Source organism: Pseudophryne corroboree, chromosome 4, assembly GCF_028390025.1.
Source record: "Pseudophryne corroboree isolate aPseCor3 chromosome 4, aPseCor3.hap2, whole genome shotgun sequence".
NCBI classification, from domain to species: Eukaryota; Metazoa; Chordata; class Amphibia; order Anura; family Myobatrachidae; genus Pseudophryne; species Pseudophryne corroboree.
This window is the reverse complement of record NC_086447.1, coordinates 336,633,968-336,649,101: the sequence shown is the minus strand read 5'-3', so window position 1 is coordinate 336,649,101 and position 15,134 is coordinate 336,633,968. Positions and strand designations below refer to the sequence as shown.

The 15,134-nt window shown below is 46.3% G+C and overlaps 1 protein-coding gene across 1 annotated transcript in view; it reads right to left on the bottom strand.

Annotated features, from left to right (window-relative positions):
• LOC134909502 (probable cation-transporting ATPase 13A4) overlaps positions 1–903 on the bottom strand; it is a 254,988-nt gene extending 254,085 nt beyond the window's left edge. Inside the window, exon 1 of the mRNA XM_063916437.1 lies at positions 794–903. Coding sequence (XP_063772507.1) covers positions 794–841 — 48 coding nt within the window. The 5' untranslated portion in view covers positions 842–903. The remainder of the gene's footprint in view (positions 1–793) is intronic.
• Between the last annotated feature and the right edge of the window lie 14,231 nt (positions 904–15,134).

Sequence of the window (15,134 nt, the reverse complement as noted above, 5' to 3'; positions counted from 1 at the left end):
GCATCTCCCATCAGGTGTGCTGCTACAGCAATTAAACAGACAGAATAGAGCTGCAATTAAACTGACAGAACAAAATTGCAGACAGCACATGTAACAGAAGTAGAATCTGATTGGTTGCAATGGGCAACATCCCATCTTAAATAGAACGCCCATCGTAGTAAATTTACCATTGTTGTAAGATTTTCTTTGGATGATGTTGATTGCCATATACAGTATTTACTTCAGACACATCTAAAGTATACATTAGACTTAATACACTTCATTTTAAAAATGCATGTAACTCAAAGCACAGCCAGGTAATACTGTATGTGTACTGACTCATATTGGTGCATATGTAAAATGACATCCTTACTATACTGTATTTAACTCTAAATCATCTTATATTGTGTATTTATTACATCATCTTGTTTAGAAAATTCAAGTCACAAAAATGCTTGCAATAAAAAAGAATAGTCAGGCAAGATCAGATTATGTGAAAAATAAGCAAGTTACATAACTTTCACAATCATCTTATCTATGGGATATAAGTTTATTATCACAATACAGGTACTGTAGCTGTTGTGTGTAGGGGTACCACCTCATCCCTTTAATTCTGGACACATATTAATTACACAGGTTCTGTGGCTGGCTGACTTCAAGACTCAATTTCACCTGCTTTTAATCAGCCACAGAACCTGTGTAATTAATATGTGTCCTTAATTAAAGGGATGAGGTGGTAACCCTAGTTGTGTGTATACACTTGTATTTAAAAATCCCAGAAACAAATAAACCCTAAGAGTAAGAGTAAACTCACCATTTCATTGTCTTCCCCCTGGTTAAGAATGGCATGGTTCTCTGCCATTTCTTCATGAACAAGTATCACAAGTACAGCTGAGCATGGGAATGTGACAGTACCTTATTCCTCCTGATCTGCAGTGTTTCTCACTGTGATACTTTTATTCCCTGAAAGTACATCCTTCTCATTTGCCTAAGGACTCTGATTGGAATATGTACAACACATGACACATTATTACTATTTACAAATATATAAAGGGACATTACAAGGATTCATCAGGAGATTTGTTTATTGAAAAATCTCTACATAGGACACGTAGACACCCTCTGAAGTTAGAGGTGAGAAAATTTCATACCCAATGAAGGAAAGGGTTCTTCACAGTAAGGGCAGTAAGGATTTGGAATTTCCTGCCTGAGAAGGTAGTATTAGTGGACTCAATCAATATGTTTAAAAATGAATTCGATAAATTCCTAACTGAAAGAAATAGCCAAGGATATAGCATTTAAAGTGAGTGTATTTCAGAATATTAGTTTTAGTTAGAATTAGTAACTTAACTTCATCTGGGTCAGTATCAGAGGGGATTAAGATCTTAGGGGGCCCTAAGCAAGACACCGATTTGAGGCCCCCTTCCTCAAACAATCCATAGCACTATAGTTTTGTTTCTGATTTATGCCCCTCACAATATTTGTTAGCTGTGTATGTGTCTATCTCTACAGCTACTACTATGTAATAATATAGGTCAGTTGTAAAGCGCAATAGAATATGCTGGCGCTGTATAAGTAATGGGATTGGGACCTGCTAACAGGTGAAGGGGTACATTTTCTAAATGTTTTATACATGTTTTTAAATTAATGTTTAAGATTATCTTTTAATTAATTTAGCCTATTTTGTTACCTTTTGCTGTGTTGCACATGTGCACATCTGCAAAAACAAGCCAGCAAAGTAGGAAGTTATCCGTTTGGGATCCGGTCTGAAGATCAACACTGTCTAGGTCGACAATGTTTAGGTCGACCACTATAGGTCGACAGTCACTAGGTCGACAGTGTTTCTAGGTCGACATGTGCTAGGTCGACAGGTCAAAAGGTCGACATGAGTTTTTCACATTTTTTTTCTTTTTTTGAACTTTTTCATACTTAACGATCCACGTGGACTACGATTGGAACGGTAATCTGTGCCGAGCGAAGCGCTAGCGGAGCGAAGGCACCATGCCCGAAGCATGGCGAGCGAAGCGAGCCATGCGAGGGGACACGGTGCACTAATTGGGGTTCCCAGTCACTCTACGAAGAAAACGACACCCCAAAAAAAACACCTCATGTCGACCTTCTGACCTGTCGACCTAGCACATGTCGACCTAGAAACCCTGTCGACCTTCCATCCCTGTTGACCTAGTGACTGTCGACCTATAGTGGTCGACCTAAACATTGTTGACCTAGATACTGTCGATTTGATGAACCACACCCATCCGTTTATGTCAACCCTGTGCAGCCTGACTCTTAAAGTGACAGTATCCATCTATCCTCCCCCACCCAAAATGTAGCAGGCAGGCTCCTCACAGTCAGTGTATGCTGCCCTACTCTGTTAAACATTCCCACTCACCCTTCACTGTCACACGTACCCACTCACCCCTCACTGTCACACATTCCCACTCACAGCGTCACACATTCCCATTCACCCTTCACTGTCACACATACCCACTCACCCCTCACTGTCACACATTCCCACTCACAGCACAGCGTCACACATTCCCACTCATCCTCCCACATTCCCATTCACCACTCACCGTCACACATACCCACTCACCCTTTACTGTCACACTTAGACACTCACCATCACACATACGCACATACCCCTCACTGTCACACATACCCACTCACCACTCACTGTAACATTCCAATTCACCACTCCCTGTCACACATTCCCACTCACCACTCCCTGTCACACATACCCGCTCGCCATCACACGTACTCACACGCCGCTCACCATCACATGTACACACTCGCCACCACACGTACCCACTCACCGCTCACTGTCACAAGTACCCACTCACCACTCATGCATACCTACTTACCACTCACTGTCACAGTTTCCCACTCACCCCACACTTTCCCACATTCCCACTCACCCCCTACTGGAACACATTCCCACTCACTGCTCACCATCACACGTACCCATTCACCCTCACACATTCCCATGCACACCTCACCGTCACACATACCCACTCACCACTCACTGTCACACTTACCCACTCACCGTCACACATATGCAGTCGCACTCAGCGCTCACTGTCACACATACCCACTCACCCCTCCCTGTCATACATTCCAAATCACGGCTCACTGTCACAAGTACCCACTCACCCCTCACTGTCACACTTACCCACTCACCATCACACATATGCACTCACCGCTCACTGTCACACAAACCCACTTACCCCTCCCTGTCACACATTCCCACTCACCACTCACCGTCACAAGTACTCGCTCACCCCTCACACATACCCTCTCAACACTCACTGTCACAAATTCCCACTCACCACTCACTGTCCAACATACCCACTCACCCCTCACTGTCACACATTCCGACTCACCCCTCACAGTCACACGTACCCACTCACAGCTCACACGTACCCATTCAACCTCACAGATTCCCTTTCCCCCCTCAGCATCACACATACCCACTCACCATCACACATTACCACTGACCCCTCATCATCACCCATTCCTACTCACTCTTAACTGTCACACATTCACACTCACCCCTCCCTGTCACACATTCCCACTCACCCTTAACTGTCACACATTCCCACTCACCCCTCCCTGTCACACATACCCACTTACCCCTCACTGTCACACGTACCCACTCACTGCTTACCTTCACACATTCCCACTCAGTGTTACATATACCCACTCACCGTCACACATACCCACTCACCATTCACCGTCACACATACCCACTCACCGTCACACATACCCACTCACCGCCACATGTACCCACTAACCGCTCACTGACAAACGTATCCACTTGCCGTCACACATACCCACTCACCACCACACATACCCAGTCACCGTTCACTGTCACACGTGCCCACTTGCCTTCACACACACCCACTCACCATCACACGTACCCACTCGCCACTCACCGCCACACGTACCCAATTGCCCTCACACGTACCCACTCACCACCACCTCTTGTTAAGACCAGCACAGAAAAGACATGGACACCCACTTAGGTTAGAGGAGAGGAAATTCCGCATAGAGAGGCGGAAAGGTTTTTTTCACAGTAAGGAAAATACGAGTTTGGAATTCCCTGCCTGAGAGAGTAGTAATGGCAGACTCAGTCAATACTTTTAAGAATGGCCTAGATAAATTCCTAATGGATAAGGATATACAGGGTTATGGAGGATAGATCACGTACCATAGTTATAATAAAATGAGGAAATACAACACAACGGCCGACTTTATGAACAGATAAAATTACTCCTGAAAATAATACAGAGTAGGAGAACACAAATAGGTTGAACTCGATGGACAGATTGTCTTTTTTCAACCTCACAAACTATGTAACTATGTAACCACACATACCCACTCGCCGTCACACGTACGCAGTCGCCGCTCACTGCCACACATACCCCTTCACCGCTCACCGTCACACATTCCAACTCACTGTAGCACATTCCCATTCACCCCTCATTGTAACACATACAGTTGTGCTCATAAGTTTACATACGATTTAAAAAGAGCAAACAGTTGTTTGACAATAAATGGCTTCACCCAACCACTAACCATGAGTGAAAGAAAAGTTTGTGAGTTATCATTCATATTCTCTGACAAATGGCCAGAAAATCACAAATTCTGCTAGGGTATGTAAACTTATGAGCACAACTGTATTCCACTCACTCCCAGAGACCCCAGAATAACCACACAGTCATACAGTAGTATCCTCCCTCCTCCCCTCCAATGCAACAAATGCCCCCTCTGCCCATCTATAGTACATCCAGGTGTCTCTCCACCTCCCTCTCACCTTGCCCCAGCATGACAGTGTCAAAAGCTTCACCATGTCAAAAGTGCTTCTTCCGGACACAGGCGCATCATGGCTCCCAGCAGCGGCAGGATCCCAGCAGCGGCAAGCTCCCAGCAGTGGCAGTCACACTGCGCCCTGGTTGGCTACTCTCTAAATACATGTGACATCATACGCATGTGCGTCATGATAGTCACATGCACAACACCTTATTTGGAATGGAAGGACACAGGCAAGCGCAGGAGGAGCACTGGCAGGCACCAGGCAGCTGTCTAAACACTGGCAGCCTGCCGGAGCCATTAAAGCAAGCTAGTGCAAGCAGATTTTTTTTAAAGCTGTGAGTCAGCCAGGCAATTTCGGTGGGCTCCTGGGACCCACCAGGCCCTAGGCATCCGCTTTGGATGGCTTGTGGTAAATCCGCCACTGGTCAGTAATATAGTTAAACTAGTTTTAAATACAGATTAGTGTACTAAGAATAATAATAAAGGTTGAACTAGATTGACATTTTGTCTTTCTTCAAACTCAACAACTATGTTACTATGTTACAGCTGTTTTCCAATACATGTAGAGTAGGGGTTATTCAGGTCTAGACCTACACAGCTAGACTCACCCCACAAACAACACTCATCTTTCTTTTTCTTATCACTATGGGGCCTATTCATTATACTAATTACACTACTCAACCGCCATTTTGCATCTGACATGAGATATATCAATTTCCAAGTAATTTTGTGCGTAGAATCCAAATATACCATCAGTAAACTTGATCTCACGTAAGGTGTTTAAGATATTATGAAAAATTGTAATTTAAGAACTAAAGTATTCAATCACAGAAAGTTATTAGTAAGACCGTTCTGCCTGCGCTACGGGGTGCACATTCTACCCAGACTCCTCATCCTCTATGTCACCAGAATCTCCCCCTCATATTCCTCATTCTCCTCCATGTGCTGGTCCTGGGGCAGAACCCTCCTCTTAGCACTGGATGCCATGTTGCTTGTTGGCTCCTGTCCCACTATATCACAAAGAAGTGACCAGAGAGAGAAACCTATGTTGCTGGAGAGAAAAACACTAGTACACTCCATTGGATAAGCCACATAAAATCATTTTACCTCCTCTTCACATTAAGTTGAGCCTATGGAAGAATTTTGTGAAAGCTCTGGATACAGAAGGCCAGGCTTTTAGTTTTCTGAAGAAAATGTTTCTGTAGATAAGTGAAGCAAAGCTAAAAGAAGGCATATTTGTTGGCCCCCAATATAGCAAACTGCTTACAGATTAAATATTTAACGCTAGATTGACTGCTGTGATGCATGGAGTAAACACACACACAGGTCAAGGAGACAGGGAGGTTACGCCGCCAGTGGGTCTAGGGATTATAATGCTCTGGCTTCTGCAGCCCTGGAGAATTAGGCCCAGATTTATCAAGCCTTGGAGACTGATAAACTGCATGGAGATAACGCACCGGCCAACCAGCTTCTAACTGTCATTTTTCAAACACAGCCTGTGACATGGAAGTTGGGAGCTGATTGGTTGGTACTTTATCACTCTCCAAGGCTTGATAGGTGGGGGCCTTAGTTAATTAACACAAGTCAAAAAACATACAGTCAGCATGCAGCTGCAGCCCAGCCCCTAGCCCCTCCCAGTCCTTCCCAGCTCCACACTGCATGACACAATTGTCCCGTCCCCCCCTCCTTCTGAGCATGGCTACGCGTCTAGTTTCCCTTCGTGGAGAGGACCTTTGCTGTGCGGTGCGCGATGACGTCATCGCGCACCGCACATCATTTCAGTCTGTACATGGGGCGTAAATGAGCACGCCCCCTGTATGAAGCCACGCCCCCTATTGCCACCCGGGCGCACAGAGCCCCAGAACCGGCCCTGATCAAGGGTTTTATCAAGGTACAGGAGGGAGACATTTTTCAAAGGAAGAGAAGTATTAGCACACAAGGACATGCACTGAGACTGGAGGAAGGGAGGTTCAGGGGAAATCTGAGGAAAAATTACTTCACAGAAAGGGTAGTGGACAAGTGGAATAGCAAAATGCCTAATATAGATTAAATTCAGGAGCAACCAAATTGGTGGTGGTGGTGGTCACTTTAAATAATTGCAGCTCCCAGGTAGTGCTCTGGTGTACCAAATAGAAATACAAAGAAATAAACCTATCACTAGATATCAGAGAGCGCAGATTCTATATTTAATTTAAAAAAAAAATTGTAAAATACAAACATGTATAAAAATCAAACAATATATAATGCATACATTCAGTGCTGGACTGGAACATGAAGGGCCCACCGGGGAACTGCAGTGGTAGGGGCCCATGTTTAGCAGGGACGTGCAGTCAGGGGAGGCAGTGCCTCCCCTGTCATTAATGATTAAAATATTATAAAGAAGATACTTATGACACATATTCTGTGTCATGAGCAGTGCCAGATTAAGGTCCATATGGGCCTGGAGCTGAAATTTATGAAGGGCCTATTTTATGCCACGGCAGGGTATGTGAAAACACTATGGGTGTGTGGCTAGTAATGTTGGGGGTGTGGTTGACGTGAGGGTGTGGCCTGCACAGGGGGTGTGACTAGCTCCTAACTTGAAAAACCTCAATCTCCCTCACTTCTTGAATGATATCAATAGTGTAATGTGAGAATCTACAAATGAACTAAGGAAGACATCTCTTGTTAATGTGACTGTAATGTGGAAAATGGTGCTCAGTGATGACATAAATATGAATCCTCTCTACGAAAGAGGCTACATGTTGCTCAGGGATGTCATCAATGTGAAATCTTTTTATATGTAAAAAAAAACAAAAAAACAAAGACTTTTACCTTTCTAATAAGTAGTTATACTAAGAAGATATATCAGGAATTGTGGATAGAGGGTGTGGGGTTGGAGGGAGGGTGTCGCCTGGACAGGGCAGAACAGGGGGAAGACTGAGGTGACCCAGCATATAGTATTATGTGTACATACATACATACATTCACACACACACACACACGCACACACACACACACACACACACACACACATTGGGGTATATTCAATTGAAGTAGAAAGCTGCCGTCTGTCGGAAAGACAGCCGTTTTCAACTTTTTTAGGTCGGAAGGGGTTCCGACCTATTCAATGTACCCCAAAATTATAGCTGCCGATCCGTGTGTTTCCGTGTGTTCCGACAGGTTTTGGCTCCCTTACCGACCATCTCAATCCGACTTTAAAAAAAGTCGGATTGAGATAAAGGACATTGAGGGAGCTGAGAGGAGGAGACGGGGGAGAGCAGCGGCTACAGCAAAGCATATGCAGGAGGATGGGGCACTGCCGCCGCTCACGGCAGCGTCCACCCGGCTCCAGCAAGCGAGGTCTTGCTTGCTGGAGCCGGGACGCTGCGGTGAGGTCTGGTGGCTGTGCCCCTTCCTCCGGCTAAACTGCTGTAGCCGCTGCTCTCCCCCGTCTCCCCGATGTCTCTCCGCTGCTCACCCCCTGTCTCCCTGCTGCTCTCGGATTGAGATGACAGGAACGGTCAAATCTGATCGGATTTGGCCGCATTGAATAGGTTCTGTCAGATCCATTCCGACAAATTCATGTCGGAATGGATCCGGTTTGAATTGAATATACCCCATAGTTAGATTGCCTATTACATTGTCCATAAATTAATCTGAATTGGTTCTGGACCACCAATCCAACGCACCCTTGCAAGAGGCTCACTTCACCCCAGGGTGCCACGGCGCACAGTTTGAGAACCACTGGCATAAGACACACGGAGACGCACCATCTTAAGGACATGTTATAGGAGTGTCACTGCAGTTGTAGCGGAATCAGATGATTAATCTTTGGAGGCAGTAGTCGGTCAGAGATCTGCACCTAGCATGGGGCAGGTGCAGGTTTTCAAGTTTGTGTTTCAAGATGCGCCAAGAGGGTTTGCAATGTCTAAAGAAGCTGAAAGTGGACATGTCACTGCTTGCATATGTATGGCTGTACACCAAAGACGTGCTTGTACCAATATTAGCATAAAGTCGCAAACGCTACAGCGGCAAAAGAGGCACACGCGGATGTGCCCGACTTTGACTCAGATTTAGGCCCAAATTTTTGGTTATTATATATGTTTTAATGGGGTTGGTATTAGAGATGAGCGGGTTCGGTTCCTCGGAATCCGAACCCCCCCGAACTTCAGCCTTTTTACACGGGTCCGAGGCAGACTCGGATCTTCCCGCCTTGCTCGGCTAACCCGAGCGCGCCCGAACGTCATCATCCCGCTGTCGGATTCTCGCGAGGCTCGTATTCTATCGCACAGCCCGACCTGTAGCACTGCAAGGCATGTAGCACCTCGGCAGCCAGACTAGACAGGAGGAGAGAGAGCCCAGAGTCAGTGCCACACAAAGCTGCAAAGTTAAAGAAATTCTGCGTGAATAAAACTGTGCGCATGTGTAAAACAATGATGGTAGGAACCAACGATGGCATGCCATAGCATGGTTTCATGGTTCCTCTCTTATTCTCCATCGATGGGAAACTATCTACTGAAAACACACCAATGGCCATCCCTAATTCTGACAATGGAGTATTGCTACCAAGGATGCTGCACCCCTGCAATGATGGGGGACTACTGCTGGTTCATTTTAGAGAGAGACCAATGAGCCACTGCACATACGGAAAGCATCAGCAGCTACTGAATTCAGCTCCCTAAATTGAACGAAAACACATATTCACAAGACTGATGCAGAGAACTTTTTAAAAATTTGTTGAGTAGTGTTATCATGGTCCCCGATAATTACGTTTTTAACTTGCCGAAGGGTGCCTGAGCAATTTATAATTGCTCCGGCATGGAGACAGCTGATCCAAAAGTCAATTGTCCCAGTGAAACTGTCAAGTCTCACCTCAGCAGCGCTACTGCACATGTGTAGCCATGGGTTCTTGCATGTGTGACCTCAGGCAGAAGAATGCTGGACTCCTACCAATAGGTAATTGGAGATGGCAAATGTTCCTGCAGTCAAGCATGAAAATATTGTATTTTTGGAGTTTGATAAATGTACAGTAGTTCCCCATACTAATGTATGGGGACAGATGGTCAGATCAGGAGGGAGAGGTAAGCAGGAGGCATCCATGATACATTTCTCTTGTGTTACCTTTTTAATTAAAAGCCCTGACTCTTAATTTACTCAAAAGTAAGTTAACATTTACATTTTCACCTGCTCTTGTATATATTAAGTGATGATGAATAGACCCCTATAAGGGAAGAGTGTTCTCACTAAATAGCGCCATCATATTGCTAGTTATTTTTCTAATCATTATATTATTCTATCAAACAATACACAAATAAAACTAAGGGCCTTATTCCAAGTCACGCAATATACCAATATTCACGCAGATAGACGATGTTTTAAGTACTGCACATACGTCTGAGTCACACTGCACATGCGTCCTAATTGTTACCACAACAAGACTCAACATAAATTTATATGCAGTTGGTTTATATGACAGTTTGGTTTTTATTGGGAAATATACAAATAAAATACTAATAATGGTATTATTAATAACAATACTATTAAAAATATTATTACTCAGCGCAAAAAAAAGGTTGCTATATATAAATGCCGTATAGTAGGTCGCTAACCATACAATGAAGCTGCTCCCAAATGAGTACTCTGAGGTGCTCACTAATAAAGTAAAAATGGGAAAGGATAAATAAATATTATCACAAGGGAGCGCTATATGTTTTTCAATCATACCTGGCTTATTTCTGACTATCCATTTAACAGTCTCTCATTGGAGTTACAAATAGCACCTGCAGTGTGCTTAAACATCCTAAATTGGAGCTCCTATACACACATTGTCTGTGAACTCTACACTAAAGAACTGTGGTAACAGAGATCCTTTTATGTGCAAGTGATTATTATTGGTGTAATTTGCATTTTTTATTATATTGATCTATTTTAGACATTCTTTTAAAATATTTTACATAATAAATTGTTATTTGAACCATTGAAAAACATATAGCGCTCCCTTGTGATAATATTTATTTATCCTTTCCCATTTTTGGTTTTTATTGGGCCTTCCTGGGAGGTAATATGGGGGATGACCAGGCTGAAGCAGGCATGTAGTGGGCATGTCGCACAATCACTAGCACAGGACACCGTACTTGGACGAAGAAGCTGCACCTGTCATAAGGCTGGTGAAAGCATCTGATCGTGCATCTAAAAATGCAGAAAGTGGGATTCTTCGTGTTCACAAAGTTTGTTTATGCATTAGCATAAAGACCAATGCCAGATTAAGAACCACATGGGCCTAGAGCTGAAATTTATGGCGGGCCTATTGTGTACCGCCGAAGGAGGTGTGACCAGCAAAAATACTAGTACTAGAGTCTTCTACTAGTGTTCAGTGCACTGAATATCAAAGCAATCTAAAAATGCGTAATATGGCCCAGATTTAACAAGCCTTGGAGAGTGATAAATTGCACAGTGATAAACTACGAACCATTCTGCTCCTGTCATTTTTCAAACCCAGCCTGTAACATGACAGTTAGGAGCTGATTGGCTGGTTGCTACTTTATCACTGTGCAATTTATCACTCTCCAAGGCTTTATAAATCTGGGCCTTTGGTTGTTGGTGTACAGTAGGTGCTGGCCAGTGTCTAACAGAAGTGTGTAGGATGTAATGTGTATGCAACACATACAACATGAAACATTTGACAGTACTCAGGGTGAGTTTGTGAGGTAAGCGTGTAAAGACAGGTACGGATGTGGGGGTCGCTGGCGGTCAGTAGAAGTCTGCTGAGGGAACACTTGTATAGTAGTGTCCTAGGGATGATAGCAAGATGTCCGGCTTTGAGTATGGGCTTGTGGTTTTGTGGTGCCAAGCTCTCTGTCAGTGCAGTTATATATGTATGCCAGCTGGTTGTTGGTATAACTTAGTTGGTCAGAGATGTGTGCCTCTGTCTGCAGCAGCAATTCATCCCGGCTTCCCTTAGCAATCAGCAGCTGCCAGATACATCAGTCACAATCTCCCGGGCTGCTTCCCGGAGCTAAGCTTGGCAGCTGCCAGGGGAGGGATGGCAAGGAAAACCAGCCAGAGAAACTTCTGTAAGCAGCCCCAATGGAGGCAGGGTTTGCTGAGGGGAGAAGGATCCCCCAAGCGGGACGATTAGTGGCCCTTTCAGCATCCTCACAGCTGTGACTCCACTCCAACGCCACTAACACAGCCCCTCACTGTGCACATAGTTTTGCAGTTTTGCTGAACGCACAAAGACTGAGTGTCCACAGACATGCAGATCACCTGTCTGAGCATGGCTGCCAATGTGAGGAACCCAGAGTCTGTCCACACACACACACGCAACCTATTCCCAAGTCCCCCCCCCCCCCCACAGTCACTCCAAACACAACCTGTCCCCTTCAGTTACTACTACACATGCACAGCCTGTTCCCGCCAAAACACACCGCCCCCCCACACACACACTAGTTACTGCAAACACAGCCTGTCCCCTACAGTTACTACACACACAACCTGTTAGCCCCAGACCCACCCCCGTCCACAGTTTGCCCTCTCCAGTCACTACACAGACACACAGCCTGTCCCTTCCAGTCACTATGCACACACAGAGTGTCCCCTCCAGTCACTACGCACACAAAGCCTGTCCCCTCCAGTCACTACACAGACACACAGCCTGTCCCCTCCAGTCACTACACAGACACACAGCCTGTCCCCTCCAGTCACTACGCACACAAAGCCTGTCCCCTCCAGTCACTACACAGACACACACACAGCCTGTCCATACACACACCTTTTCCCCTCCAGTCACTATGCAGACACACACACAGCCTGTCCCCTGCGGTCACTACACACACACACAGCTTGTCTCCTCCAGTCACTACACACACACTCAGCCTGTCCCCTCCAGTCACTATGCACACACACAGCCTGTCCCCTCCAGTCACTACGCACACACACAGCCTGTCCCCTCCAGTCACTACGCACACACAGACTGTCCCCTCCAGTCACTACGCAGACACAGCCTGTCCCCTCCAGTCACTATGCACATACAGCCTGTCCCCTTCACTCACTATGCAGACACACACACAGCCTGTCCTCTCCAGTCACTATGCAGACACACACACAGCCTGTCCCCTCCAGTCACTATGCAGACACACACACAGCCTGTCCCCTCCAGTCACTATGCAGACACACACAGCCTGTCCCCTCCAGTCACTACACAGACACACAGCCTGTCCCCTCCAGTCACTATGCAGACACACAGCCTGTCCCCTCCAGTCACTACGGACACACACAGCCTGTCTCCTCTAGTCACTATGCATACACACAGCCTGTCCCCTCCAGTCACTACGCAGACACACTGCCTGTCCCCTCCAGTCACTACGCAGACACACTGCCTGTCCCCTGCAGTCACTACACAGACACACAGCCTGTCCCCTTCAGTCACTCCACAGACACACACAGCCTGTCTCCTCCAGTCACTACGCAGACACACATCCTGACCCATCCAGTCACTACGGACAAACACAGACTGTCCTCTCCAGTTATTACGCATACACACAGCCTGTCCCCTCCAGTCACTATGCACACACACACAGCCTGTCTCCTCCAGTCACTATGCAGACACACAGCCTATCCCATCCAGTCACTACGCAGACACACAGCCTGTCCCCTCCAGTCAATACGCACACACACAGCCTGTCCCCTCCAGTCACTACGCACACACACAGCCTGTCCCCTCCAGTCACTACGTAGACACATAGCCTGTCCCCTCCAGTCAATACGCACACACAGCCTGTCCCCTCCAGTCACTATGCAGACACTCACACAGCCTGTCCCCTCCAGTCACTATGCAGACACACACAGCCTGTCCCCTCCAGTCACTACACAGACACACAGCCTGTCCCCTCCAGTCACTATGCAGACACACAGCCTGTCCCCTCCAGTCACTACGGACACACACAGCCAGTCCCCTCTAGTCACTATGCATACACACAGCCTGTCCCCTTCAGTCACTCCGCATACACACAGCCTGTCCCCTCCAGTCACTACGCAGACACACTGCCTGTCCCCTCCAGTCACTACACAGACAAACAGCCTGTCCCCTTCAGTCACTATGCAGACACACACAGCCTGTCGCCTCCAGTCACTCCACAGACACACACAGCCTGTCCCCTCCAGTCACTACGCAGACACACATCCTGTCCCTTCCAGTCACTACGGACACACACAGACTGTCCTCTCCAGTCATTATGCATACACACAGCCTGTCCCCTCCAGTCACTATGCACACACACACAGCCTGTCTCCTCCAGTCACTATGCAGACACACAGCCTATCCCATCCAGTCACTACGCAGATACACAGCCTGTCCCCTCCAGTCAATACTAGTGATGAGCGGGTTCGGATCCTCGGGATCCGAACCCGCCCGAACTTAACCTTTTTTTTCACGGGTCCGAGCGACTCGGATCCTCCCGCCTTGCTCGGTTAACCCGAGCGCGCCCGAACGTCATCATCCCGCTGTCGGATTCTCGCGAGATTCGGATTCTATATAAGGAGCCGCGCGTCGCCGCCATTTTCACACGTGCATTGAGATTGATAGGGAGAGGACGTGGCTGGCGTCCTCTCCGTTATAGTAGAAAAAGACTGAGTATAAAGACTGAGTGACTTACTTATAATTGTGGGGAGGATTGGGGACGGGGAGCAGCTGTTAGGGAGTACAGTGCAGGGTTTTGATTATACCACCAGTGAGTTTAATCCTTTGTTTGTTTCTCTGCCTGAAAAAAACGCTCCACCATATCTGTGCTCACTCAGTGTGCTGCACTGCTGCATGATATATCTGTGCTGAGTGCACTGCTCACACTGCCTAATTGTGGGGACTGGGGAGCAGTTATAGCAGGAGTACAGTGCACAGTTTTGCTGACAGTGACCACCAGTCCAGTATACGTTTGTCTGCTTGAAAAACACTCCTGTCTGTGGTGGCTTTTTTTTTCTTCATACTAGTTTAGCAGTCTGCTGACAGTGTCCACCAGGTCCGTTATTATTTATTATACAGTATATTATATTTATTTTATATATATCTAGCAGTACGGTAGGCCACGGCTGTACCTACCTCTGTGTCGTCAGTGCACTCGTCGTCCATAAGTAATATAATACTATACTATCCATCCATCTACACTGTATACCTGTGGTGGCTTTTTTTTTCTTCATACTAGTTTAGCAGTCTGCTGACAGTGTCCACCAGGTCCGTTATTATATTATACAGTATATTATATATATAAGCAGTACGGTAGGCCACGGCTGTACCTACCTCTGTGTCGTCAGTGCACTCGTCGTCCATAAGTAATATAATACTATACTATCCATCCATCTACATT